The 13,126-nt window shown below is 42.7% G+C and overlaps 1 protein-coding gene across 2 annotated transcripts in view; it reads left to right on the top strand.

Annotated features, from left to right (window-relative positions):
• Positions 1–13,126, top strand: part of SP3 (Sp3 transcription factor) — an 80,963-nt gene that overhangs the window by 20,448 nt on the left and 47,389 nt on the right. The window contains exons 1-3 of one of the 2 annotated variants that reach the window (XM_045868597.3): positions 4,423–5,073; positions 5,692–5,834; positions 6,354–6,482. In XM_045868597.3, coding sequence (XP_045724553.1) covers positions 5,067–5,073; positions 5,692–5,834; positions 6,354–6,482 — 279 coding nt within the window. In that variant the 5' untranslated portion in view covers positions 4,423–5,066. Of the gene's footprint in view, positions 1–4,422; positions 5,074–5,691; positions 5,835–6,353; positions 6,483–13,126 lie in introns of those variants that run through there. The other variant, XM_054506142.2, reaches the window with a different exon arrangement.

The following is a 13,126-nucleotide window of genomic DNA, read 5'->3' as shown; positions in this document are numbered from 1 at the left end:
GTAGCTGATGGATATGTCTGCATTACAAGATTAAAGCATAGAAGAAATTCCATTATAAGATAGTGAATCATGAAGTAATGTATGAATATAGTTCATGCTGAAGGTTGTTGCTCATCATTTAATGACACCACACCTTAATGGAATCAGGTGATTATTGGTATCATTTGTTAAATAAAGCTACCTCATAAGTTTGCTAATTTACAACCAAGAGAATTTCTAGCATTCTTCATTATTCTAAGAAAGGTAGTTAAGAAGACACTTTCTAGCATTCAGTATTCTTTGAAGATAGATTAACAAGGTAGAAATACATAAACCATCTTTTTTCAGAAAATTGCAGTGACTCAGAAATCTGTCAGTGCACTAAGCTTCCTGGACTGACATGAAGATGGTTTCATAAGTGTCTAGGGATGTCAATAACCTAGATCAAAAGAATGGGATTCCTTGAATTATGAAAAGATGAGTCCTTTTATATCATGATGATATCATTGGTGTGGAGCTTGAATGAAAATGAGGGTCTAACTCATTTGGGAAAAGTGATCTTGAAAGAGGTGAACTATTATAAAGTTGAAGAAATTTTATCATATTTATGGGTTAATTGTAGTTTTTTATTCATCATTCATTTTCCCACAAGATAATAGTCTTGACAATCTTTCTGCTTAATATTAACCACCCACAATGTGTTAGGTCTTGGTGAGAGCATTCAAAATACGATCCCTAACATAAGGAGCTCACATCCCAAGACTCACTTTAAAACCTTCCTCTTCCGTACCCCCCTGGATCTCTTTAACCTGTTCACACTGGATTTCAAAAATCTTCAAGTCTGTTCTACTTACATAATCACTATCATATTTCAGAAACATTCTGGTTGACATTGACTAGGTATACTTAACCCCCTTCATACTTCATCTTCCTTATACATGTGGACCTATTTTATCTACTTTACTGTGTGTGTAAGTAATCACTACACCCAGCGTGGGGCTCAAACTCACCACTCTGAAGTCAAGAGTCAGCATGCTCTACCCACTGAACCAGCCAGGCTCCCCTATTGTTTTTTGTTTTAAAGATTTTATTTACTTATTTGACAGAGAGAGATAGCGAGAGCAGGAACGCAAGCAGGGGGAGTGGGAGAGGGAGAAGCCCGCTTCCCGCTGAGCAGGGAGCCCAATGCGGGGCTCGATCCCAGGACCCTGGGATCATGACCTGAGCTGAAGGCAGATACTTAACGACTGAGCTACCCAGGTGCCCCACCTCTACTGTGTTTTTCATCTTCTTTCTTCTTTTTTCCATAATAGGTATGTGAATCTCTTAAACTGGTCATTTAAGAAAACTTGATATGTTATTTGGTAAAAACTGCCAACATGTGAGTTTGAATCCTTACTCTGCCACTTATTTGAAAAATGACCCTTAGCAAGTCCCATAATCTTGCTTAACTCAGTTTCCTCATCTATAAAGTGATAAACCTAGGATATTTATCTCCTAAGGCTGTGAGGATTAAAAATGTGAAGTAGGTGGTCCACAGTAAAAGCCCCAAAATGTTCTCTTTCTCTTTTGGTAGATTAAGAAAAAATAAGAAATATGGTTATCAAGGTGTATTTTTAAAAAAGTAGGGAAGATGGGGGCGCCTGGGTGGCTCAGTTGGTTAAGTGACTGCCTTCGGCTCAGGTCATGATCCTGGAGTCCCAGGATCGAGTCCCGCATCGGGCTCTCTGCTCGGCGGGGAGTCTGCTTCTCCCTCTGACCCTCCTCCCTCTCATGCTCTCTGTCTCTCATTCTCTCTCTCGAATAAATAAATAAAATCTTTAAAAAAAAAAAAAAGTAGGGAAGATGAAGTATGAAGGGGGTTAAGTATACCTAGTCAATGTCAACCAGAATGTTTCTGAAATATGATAGTGATTATGTAAGTAGAACAGACTTGAAGATTTTTGAAATCCAGTGTGAACAGGTTAAAGAGATCCAGGGGGATACGGAAGAGGAAGGTCACAATCATAGCAACAAAGGTTATGTCAAAGAGACGTGGATTTAGGTGTAACTATAAAAAATCGCCACCTTTTTAGATGAAAATGGTTGAATATTGGCAGTTTCATATGGTCCACTTAACAGATACTCAGGAGGGAAGAAAAGCAGAAAGGGCAGTCCTTCAGGTGTGGTGCAGTTAACCAGGGTTGTCGCTATTTTTAATACAGAATGGCTAGGCTCTTGCAGATGTGAATCAAGCATTATTTAGTAGCCTCTTCTCTTTGTAGAGAAAAAAGGGGTTGAAGAAGGTTGAAAAGTCATGCCATTGGGTGTAGAAGTCTTTTAGGCCCTTTGACATTCATGTTTCCAAAGGATTTAAGAAAACTTTACAAAAACACATCGGAAATAAAAAAAAATGTGAGAAAACTGAGGAGAAGGGAAAATACAGTTAACACCCAGATCTCCTACTGTGATGTCAACAGTGGCTAGCACAGAGCTTCCTTCATGAAATCATCTTTGGAAAGGAGAAAGTATAAATGATATCCGGCATGGTGCTTCCCTTCCTGAGAGGCAACTGCAGTTCTGGATTCTTATGTAATGTGCCAGTAGTTGCCACTGAGTCTGCCTTCGACTGAGAAAACAGCTATCTTTTAATTAACACAAGCTGTACTTCAAGATTTGACTACAGTACTGGAAATAACTAAGAAAAGGTGTTCTGTCCAGAGGCTATCTTCATCTTTAGCCTCAAGATCTTGCATGACAATCACTCTTTTAAGTGGGGTCTGAGAGGGTCCTCTGAATCTGATTCGTAGTAGTAATACTTTTGGTATATGTATCTCTTAAAAGCATTGCATTAAAAGCAGAATAGTTAGCTCTGGTAGGTTATTTTCTTTTCAGAAAGATTAGATGAAGTGTTTTTGCATCTTGTCAGAATGGTCTATGGACCAAAGCAGTTTGAAAATGATTTCTTCATTCCAATTAAGTGGTATCAATGAGGAAATAAATTCCTGTGGCCAAATACTTTGCTTTCTATGGGTGGCTGGACTAAGACTTTATAAAAGGGGCACGGAGATAGTATGTTAAGACCCATAAAACACATCGCCACTCCTGGAAAAACAGCTGAAAATGCCCGAAATCTCTCTTCTAGGGACAGAGCGATCCTCTATCCAACATATCCATGCCAGAAAAATGGTAATACTGTGCCTTCCCTTTTTCTCCCACTCGTTTTTACTTCTGTCCTCTTCAAGCCTCCCATTCCTCAGCCCCCTCCATCAGCTCATTCTATGATGCTTTAATTTTCCTTTAAAATTTAAGTGTAAAATAGTACAACATTTATACTATTTACCTTTTAAGGTTATTCTTCTATTTAAATATGAGACCGAAGTTCTTACTGTTAGGCAAGATCAACCCCATTCTTGGATCCAGAATTTCAAGCCTAGTTTTTTTGCATGTTTATGGATTTTAGGTCATTTCCCTGGGAAGTTCTGTCTTTTGTAAAATTAAATGCCAAGTAACCACGCGATGTTTTTGATCCTATGAGCATAGATCACAAGAATTGAGATGCAAATTTATTTAGTGTCTCACAAATGGGCTAAGAATTCTTTTTAGTTAGCACACACAAAATCTAGTTCAGTTGCTTGGACTTATCAACCCCATCCCCCAGCACAACTTTATCACACAAAAGACAATAATCACAATAATTGAAACGCGAATTCTTCAGCCAGCTAATAAACAGGGTTATTGTGGACAATGTTTTCAATTCTTAAATTTAAACTTTCTTGGCAATTAGCTCTAAAGGTAATCAGCAAAAATGTCTCTTAGTTGGCAAAACACACACACACACACACAGCCTGAGCATTCCTCCCGGATGACAGCAAGATATCAAGGATGAAAAGGGCAAAGGAGTGTTAAATATGTGAAACGAGATTTTAAATTAAAGAATAAGTAAAACGTTACAAGAAAAAAATAACTTAGCTGAGAATCACTATTTAAAAAATGTTAGCAATTGTTGATGGGCTTTTTCAGATGTTGACTTGTTACCAAGACGATCAAGAACCCGGGAATAATATATGTTTGAGCAGCAAAATGATCGAGTGGATTAAAAAAAAATTCTGCCCTTTGAATATACGTATTAAATGAAATATAAGTGCCCGCTTTGGTGCCACTGGCCAGAATGAAAGCTCTCCTCCAGTAAGCGAGGTGAACTGAGATTTTTGTTTTAAATGCCTGCCTCCAGGGTACGTACAAGTGGGAGACGGGTTGGAAACCTGGGGCTAAGGGGGATGGGAACGAGATGGCTCTGACTGTGAATCTAAGAGCTGAATGTGTGAGACAGAAAATCCTCCTCCAGCCTCGGAGGGGGTGTCTCCCCCAATACCAGCTCCCTCCCCCCCGGGCTCGTGGGGCGGGTCTGGTTTGCTTAGAAGCTGCAGCGGCCGTAGCAGCAGCCCCGGGGCTGAGCGGCGGCGGCCTCCTGGCAGCGCAGGGAAGCGGCGGCTCCGAGAGCGTGAGGCCCTGGGGAGATCCGGCGGAGGCTGCCGTCGGGATGGAGAAAGCGTCGAGTGGAACCGGAGCCGCCGGGGATGGATTTCCTCCCCAGCCCAGCTCCCTACAGCTTGGCTGGGCCTGCTCCAAGCACCTGCGAGGTGGAAGAGGCCTGCGTCTAGGGCCTGACAGCTGCAGCCGGCGAACGAGGCGGGCACAGCGGGGTAACAGTTGAGCCGTAGCCGCTCTCGGGAACCTACGCCGCCACGGCCGCTTATTGTCTCTCCCCTTCCACCCGGGGGCAAACAGGAAGCGCGCCGGCTGGCCGAGCGACGGACGGGTATTCGGGCCAATGAGCATTGGCGACGGAGAGCGTGGTGGCGAATGAGCGCGGAGAAGAGAGGCGGGACTTCCGGGCGGGCTGTCACCCTCTTCCCCCCTTTTGGGCTGGAGGCTCCACCTTTTGTGTTTCCCGCACAGTCAATCAAAATAGGAAAAAAAAAATCCCCGGACCGCTCCGGCCGTGTCCGCCGCCGCTTCCCGCATCCTCTCCCGCCGCCGCCGCCTTCGCTCCTCACCATGTGTAAGGCGGCGGGGAGCCCCGCCTGAGGTGCCCTAAACACACTATGACCGGTACGTAAAGCCGAGAGAGAGCAACCCTTGCTGCCGCCGCCGCTGCCGCCGCCGCCGACCACAGCCAGCCCGGGGCCGCCGCCGCCGGCTCCCGGCCCCCTGTGTGCGACCGAGTGTCTGTGAGAGGCAGAAAGCCGCACTCCCCTCCGCCTCCCTCCCCTCCCGGCCAGCCACCGTTCACCCCTTAAGCCCCAGCAACGCCGTGTCCCTGCCGGGCCCTGGGGCGGGCGGCCCGGTCCGCCGGGAGCGCATCCCCCCGTGTGCGGGCGCGGGCGGCGGGCGGGCGTGTGTGAGTGACTGACGGTGCGAGAGGAGCGAGCGCGAGTGAGAGCGAGCGGCGCGAAGGGAAAGGGGAGGAGAGGAGAGGGGGCAGGGGCAGCGCGGGGAGGAGGAGGAGGAGGGAAAGAGGAGGAGGAGGAGGGTTACAGGCAGCGGCGGGCGGGGGCAGCAGCAGGAGGGGAGGAGGGATCCGCCGCCGCCGCCGCCGGGGGGCGGGTGGGGGAGGGGAAGGGGACTCGGTCCGGGCTTTCGGAGTAATTTCGCCTCGGCCCGCGGGCCCCCTCCCTCTCCTCCACCCGCCTTCCTCCCCACCCCCACCCCCCCGCGCTGTGCCTGCAGCTCCCGAAAAGCCCGTGAAACAAGAGGAAATGGCTGCCTTGGACGTGGACAGTGGCGGCGGCGGCAGCGGCGGCGGCCACGGCGAGTATCTGCAGCAGCAGCAGCAGCACGGAAACGGCGCGGTGGCGGCGGCGGCGGCCCAGGTGAGGAGCGGCTGAGCCCCGGCCCGGCTCCCCCCTAGCGCCGCTTTCTCCTCCCCTCGCCTCTCCCCTCCCTCCGCGGCTCTCTCCTCCCCTCCCCCCGCCCCGGGAGCTGCCCGCCCGAGGCGCCAACGCTCCGACCCCGCCCGCGCTCCCCCTCCCGCCGCCTTTTTGTGAGTGTGTGTGTGTGAGTGTGTGTGTGTGAGTGTGTGTGTGAGTGTGAGCGTGCGAGCGTGTGCACCCTCCCGGGGGTGGGTTCCGGGCGGAAGGTGGAGGCCCGGCGCGCCGCCCGCCGCCCGCCTTCCCGCGGACGGCGGAGTCGGTGTGCGTGCGAGCGGGAGGACGCGAGCCGGAGTCGAGGAGGAGGAGGAGGAGGAGGAGGAGGAGGAGAGCGCGCGGGCTGGCGCTCGCCCGGGCTCAGCCTGCGAGGACCGAGGCGCACTTCCTGGGCGAGCGGCGGCCCGGCCCTAACCGCCACCCCCTCCCCCTGTCTCCCTCTCTGAACCCGCCCATCGGGGGTAGGACACTCAGCCGTCACCGCTCGCCCTGCTGGCCGCTACCTGCAGCAAGATAGGGCCGCCATCGCCGGGTGACGACGAGGAGGAGGCGGCCGCCGCAGCCGGGGCCCCCGCCGCCGCCGCCGCCGGAGCGGTAAGTCTCGCGCGCGCGGCCCGCCCCCGCCAAGGCCCTGCGCCCGCCATCCCGGGCCTGCGGCGCGCCCGCCAGCCGAAAGGCCTCCCCGGCGCCGCGCCTTCCGCGATACGGACGGATCGCGCAGCCGGGGCGCCCTTTCGGGCTCTTTCGCATGCCCGTGTGGCTCGCAGGCCAGCCCAGGCTTTCTCTAAATTGTCACTGCGGCGCCTCGATCCAAATTGACTACAAAATGAAGTCAGAGAGGGCGGGGGTAGAGGACTCCAAAATGGATGTTTGAGCAATTCATATCAGTGCTGAAAACTCCTTCGCTGAACACTACAAAATTTTCAAGCACAGCCTATCGGCCATAGATAGTATCAACTACAGAGGCAGTGTCTTTAAGTCTTTAGTTTCTAGTATTTTTTGAACCTGGAGCTTTTTCTGCTGGAACTTACTAGAGCTTACTGATTTAAATCGCAAATTGCTAAAAAGAAACCAAAAAAGGAATGAAGGTTTATTCTTTGAATTACCCTTTTGTATGCAGCAGTGAACACTTTGTGAGTGCTTTTTTAATGGCCATTCTAAATTGTTGAATTTTAGTTTTTGCAGACTTAAATTTGCAGGAATTTTTCATAAGTGGAGTAGGTGAAACATTCAATTAGCGGCCGTTGAAATTGGCGAAGTTACTTAGATACTACTTTGGCTTTTGAAATTGAATATGAAATACCAGTGTTAGAAACAAAAGTACATGTAAGGAATTGTATTTATATGCATGCTAACGTATACTGTACTTACAGTTGAATTTGGTTGGCAAAGCTGTATTTTCATTTTATTACGATTATTGGTCTGATAAGGTGTGGGGTTCTGTTTGTGTCTTTAGTTCGGGGGCGGGGGGAGGAGCTGGTCAGTGTGTTGTATGAGGGCTTAATAAAATTAGCTAGGCACAATTTTTAAGACTGTTAATTGTGATTTTTATCTGTTTGAATCGTCGCTGTTGTGTTAAACATGTAGATGGATTCACTTACTAAAATACTAAAAAGCTCTCCCAGTCGTTTTTGGTTTCTTTTGAGGTGGATTATGGGAATTGATTTGTGTAGTGGTATTTTGATTGGTCACTACAGACAAAAAAGTATGATATTTGGCATAGTCTGCAAGAAATTCTTAGTATGTCTAGACACTAAAAGTGAAGCTAATGTTAAGCTGTATTGTTAAATACTGTATTTGTAATTTTAGTGCTTCAAATGACACTGTAGAGGGAGGGATGTGAATAGCTTTAATTTCTTAAAAATATTCTGGGTTTTGTGCTTTTGTAAGCTGATTAAAATGTAAAAGCATAAAATTATGTTTGTGAGAGGCATGGTTACTTCTAAACAAACTATGGATTGGTAAGCCTTTTTATGAATTATCTCTCTAGCCCCACAGTGCCAAAACAAATTGACTGTTTATCTTAAAATACCACTGCACAAGTAAAATTGCAAAGCAGATTGCTGCTTCTTGTCTTTTACAGTATTTTCAATTACAAGGAAAAACTTCTTGTAGCTGCAACTTACCTAGTTTATGTAGCTCACTGATGGGGGAGGGGAGAAGTGAAGGAGGAAGTTATGGGTGAAAAATACGTATATGTACTTGTGTACGTGAATCTCAGCCCTGGCAATAGAACACTGTCTCTGGTCTTATCCTGCTGTGCTCATATAGTTGTAGGGAGGTTGTTTCCATGCCTCTTCAGCTCCTCCTCTCAGCTACCAAATCTCTACTGACATCACATTTCCCGCCAGATGAACATGAACTAGAATCAGTAGGAGCACTTTTCTTTGTATGTTTGGTACGCATGCATAAAATTTTTCACTGAGTAGAATTAGTAAGATTGGCTTGAATATGTTTGCCTTAGCAAGTGGCAAAATTAGTTTTCTAGTTTAAAAGTGAATTTCAGACATGTACATCTCAGAAAATGGAAGAGAATTTAAGTGATTTTTATGGGCATTTTTTTCTATTTAAAAATGTGCTTAGATAATCTTACTGTAATCATTCAATTACTGGGACTCATCAGAGGTCGTAGGGAGCTTTTTTGTAGCTGTGATTTTTTTTAAATTTTATTTTGGAGTAGTTTTATATTTATAGAAAAGTTGCAGAGATAGAACTGAGAGTTACCTTATGCCCTTCACCCAGCTTCCCCTAATGTTAGTATAACCATAGTGCATTTGTCAAAACTAGGAAACTAACAGTAATACAGTATTAACTAAAATACAGACTTTATTCTCATTTCACTTTTTTCCCCCACTAATGCCCAATTTTCTGTCCAGGATCTAATCTAGGGTACCACATTGCATATAGTATTTTTGTGTTTAAAATCAAATAGAAATATACACATAAAATTCAACTTTGTGCTGGTTTAGTTTAGTATTTTAAGATTAAAAGGGCATTGAAAAGCCAGTCAGCTGCACTGGAGATTTGTTTTAAGAGTTTTGAATTTAGAATTTGTTATATTATGATATGGGTTCTTTCTGGATCCTGGCCAAGAATGGTTATTCCCAGTGCAGTGCTGAATAGGTCTAATCATAAACCATTCTCACCTATAATGTCCCACAGCATGGACTCCCAAAGTTGGTTTGATGGCAGGTCTCTTTTTTGTACTTTATTATTAGAAGTTGTATAGTTAATTTTAGTAATAAACCAGGAAATACAAGATGTAGATCTTCATGCAATATAAGTTTGTCCAATCTGTATTGATTTGAGTTTCTGGGTTATTAATTTGCTTAGTCCATTTGTACTTTAGTTTAAATTGTAATCAGTTAATTGGGTAATTGTTTTTATTTGAAATTGGTTTTGAGTTCTTCAGTGTTCCTTGAAGATTTTAAGAAACTTGAGTATTTGCCTAAGAGTGGTTCTTAGTTTGTTTCCACCTTAGCTTCATACTTGTTTTTGTTTCCAGTAACACTCTGCCCTTGCCTGTTTCTGGCTTTCAAAAAGCCATTTGTGGGAACTGAGAAGTTAATAATCCTTTCCGATTGCTATGCAATAAGTGGTATGAATTTTTCTTTTTTCCTTTCCACAGGTATTATCTGAGAAGATAGCCTCTTTTTTTTTTCCCATTCAACTGCCCCTCCCCCCCTCCATGCCTGGTTGCACTGGAGAATGCCCTTGTAATGAATTGCTATAGCAACGTCCCAGGGCTACTCTTGGTTTTGGTCCTTTTTACCTTGTGATTTTGTGTTTATGTACAGAGGGAGACTTAAGAGTACCTTCAGTTACAACTTTTTACAATAATGCCAACTTCCATGTCAGATGGTGTCTTGTTAGTTGTCTAAAAAGAATATTAGAATTACTGAGAGAACACTGGTAGATTTTTCTTGAGGGTTATCTGAACCAAATACTAGTTCTTGCCTGGGTTACGTGTTTTTATGTCTCTCTTCTTTTGTTTCTATAGTGTTTCCAATAGCCTAACATCAAACATTTTTACAACTGTTCTTTGGTCTCAGATGATTTTCTAATTCATATTTTTTCGTGGTGTACTGCTGATAAAATTTCTCTTACAAATGAATGGGCTTCGTAAAGGTTCTGTAGTTTGGAAATTTGGGGGGCTTATTGTGGAATTATGGAAATAAATAGGTTTAAAATTGGTGTAGTTTTTCATAGAAGACTAATTATCTCAAGGTCAGTTTTATTGATCAGTTCAATCATTTTCTTTGCAATGATTTTAAAGTAAATACTTTTAACTATTCAATAAATATTTACTGATCTTTATGCTAGGAATTGTACTAGACATTCAGATCATCCTCTGTCCTCATAATCTTACTAATCATAATGTTACCTTAGGATTGTATAGTGCTTTATAGTTTGTAAAGCATAACACTTTCTTTTGGTTCTTATGACCCCACAAGGTAATAATTTTCCCATTTTTAACATAAAATTGAGTCCTGTTCTAAATCACACACAATTCCACAATTCTAGCTTAGGACTAGAAGTCAGTTCTGAGTTCTTTCCTTTCTAGTGTAATGTACTCCCCTCCCCCAAGCATAATGGTAGCTTAAAAATCATGAAGGTCTAATAGTTTTCTGACTCCGTGTTTTCTCTCCAATTCCATTAAAACATTTAATACTTAGTAAATTTTTTAAAGCATAAATTTATTTCATTTAAAAGATCCTTTTTGTTGCCTTTTTTCTTAAATTATTTGTTGCTGGTTTTCTTCCCTCTGGGTTTGTGCTTCATAAATATTTCTTGTATATCCATTTCACCTTAGGTTTATTCAGAAAAGTTCAAATACATCATGCTGTCTTAGGTTTGGGGATTTCCCTTCAATTAATGGCCTGCATTGTTGGGAAAAGTGGTACCACGGTTTATTTTTATTTAACTTCTGGAGAGGGGTCCTTGGGTAGTACTTACTCAGATTTGTCATTTGAGTAGCTGTATTTATTTTCACAGAATTTCTTGACTAAAAAGCTGTTCACTGATGGTTGAAAATCTGTCCTTACTACAATTTTGTAAAAAGTAATACTTAAGATGCCACAAATTTGACATTTTTTTAAGGATGAAAAAGGACAAAATGCCAGTATTGTAAAATAATCTGTACCTGAGATACTGTATTCTTTGGTATAAGTTGAATAATTGTAAATTTAATGCTGGTCAAAAAAAAAAATTCAACAGTCAATTCTCCAGAGGTAAACAACAACCTTAGAAAAATAAAGATTGGATTTTAGACATTATATTTTAGTGTAGATTTCAGTATGAAGTATAGATGTAAATATCTTTATTTAAAATGCCAAGAGACTGAAATGAAACATGAATTATTGCTCTGATATTGGGAAAGATGACTTAGGCTTGTAATTCCTGTACCAGATAGAAGTTGAAGAATGACATGGAACTTTAATGACTGGTCTTTATTTTAGTAATTTAAGTTTGATAAATTTAAATGTTTGTATTTAAAAGATGATTATTTTAGTTCAAGACTATACATTTGTCCTGGGTTCCACATTTTATCTGTCTTTAGTCTCTTCCGGCTTTCTTTCAGTCTCCTTCATTGGCTCTTAGTTATCTTTATAAAACACAGACCTGATTGTACCACTCACTTGCTTAAAAACCTTTTATAGCTTTCATTTACTATCTGTAGGATGAAGTCCAAACTCCTTAGCAGGATCTACAAAGCCATTAACTACAGGCCTTGATAAAAATGTCTAGTCTTGTTCCCCATTACTTTTCTCTGTGAATATGAGCCTTTTCTGGATCCTCTCTTGAACTCCAAACTACACATTCTTTAGAGTTTCCTTTTGTCTGTGGCTGTTGTTTTATACCTTTATGAATACCTCTGTCTCTCTTTTGTAGCTGCCTATGGTGAAGTCATAAATTTTATTCTAAGATTACTTAAAATATCTCTTGTGTGAGATCTTTTTTTTTTCCCCCATCTTCTATGTTCCCAAAAAGCGTTTTGATCATATGGCTGGTGCACACCACTATTCACATAGTAGTAGCATGTATGTGTATGTCTGCTTGGATAAATTGGGAACCATTTGAAACAGATTGTTTATTTCATGAGCTTACTCATATGCTTATTTCAACTTGGCCGATATGCTCAAATCTCTTGAATCATTAAACTGTGGTTCATCCATTGAAGTAATGCTTTTCAACTACGCATCTGTGTGAAAATTAGGTAGTTTTTTAAGAAACTCTTAAAATCTTCTGGTTCTATAATGGTTGTATTAAATTTTGTGGAATGGTTCATACTGAGAGAACAGTGTATGTCTTCACCTTTTTGTGTGGTCATATACCTCCTTTGAGAATATGATGAAACCCTAGATTATCCCTTTGTCTCCCAATTGCACTTTCTCAAAAAGTTGCTATGTTCATTTAGAGGATTCATAGATCCCTTGAAGCCCAGGTGTGGGTCCTGCGTTGAGAATGCTGGGCTAGATACACTTACGTTTTCATTGTCTGGTGATACACAGAGTCACAGGAAATTGCATATAGATCTAGAGGGAAGTGGCATAGGAATGGCTTTATTTTGAGGGTGAGTAATTCATATAGGATCTCATTCCCCATTATCTTTACCCTTGGTCTTAGTGGGAGACAAACTTAGTATAGAATTAAAGGCCTGGCTTCTGCAGTTAGACTTGGCCTAGTTTTAAAAATCCTGTCTTGGCCATTTGAGACCTGTGTGATTTTTGTTTCTCACTTATTGCATTTATGAAATGAGGATAGTGATAACACCTACCTTACAGGATTGTTGTAAGGAGTAGATGATATAATCTTATAAATCATTATCATAGTACTTGGCATTAAGAGAATGGCTCCAGTGTGAGACATTACTTTATTCCCTCAAAAAATGTTATTCTTTGACATTGATGTATAAGATTTTATTGCTTTCTGCTTTCCTTTGTTGGTATTTTTCCAGTGTTGCCTAATCCATAAAATATGAGGATGATAACTGAGAATTCTATCACATCACAGAATGCACAACGGATATGTCTTACTGCAAACATAAATAGAGTAGTAGGTAAAACCATCGTCTATATCCTCCAGCTTTTAGAGTCTAGGAAAACCTTTCAGATGGAGTGACTTTGCCATGTGGTCACAGGGCAATAATCTTAACTCATTAAAAAATTTTAAGGTCTCTTTTTTTTTTCTTGGTAGTTCGTGGGAAAAGTAAAGAATTTGATGGCTTGCTAATGGAA

This window comes from Mirounga angustirostris, unplaced genomic scaffold (assembly GCF_029215605.1).
Source record: "Mirounga angustirostris isolate CCGP_5_RB_7025 unplaced genomic scaffold, mMirAng1.0.hap1 SCAF_3, whole genome shotgun sequence".
Classification (NCBI taxonomy): domain Eukaryota; kingdom Metazoa; phylum Chordata; class Mammalia; order Carnivora; family Phocidae; genus Mirounga; species Mirounga angustirostris.
The sequence above is the reverse complement of the archived record's forward strand: the minus strand, read 5'-3'. Positions and strand labels throughout refer to the sequence as shown.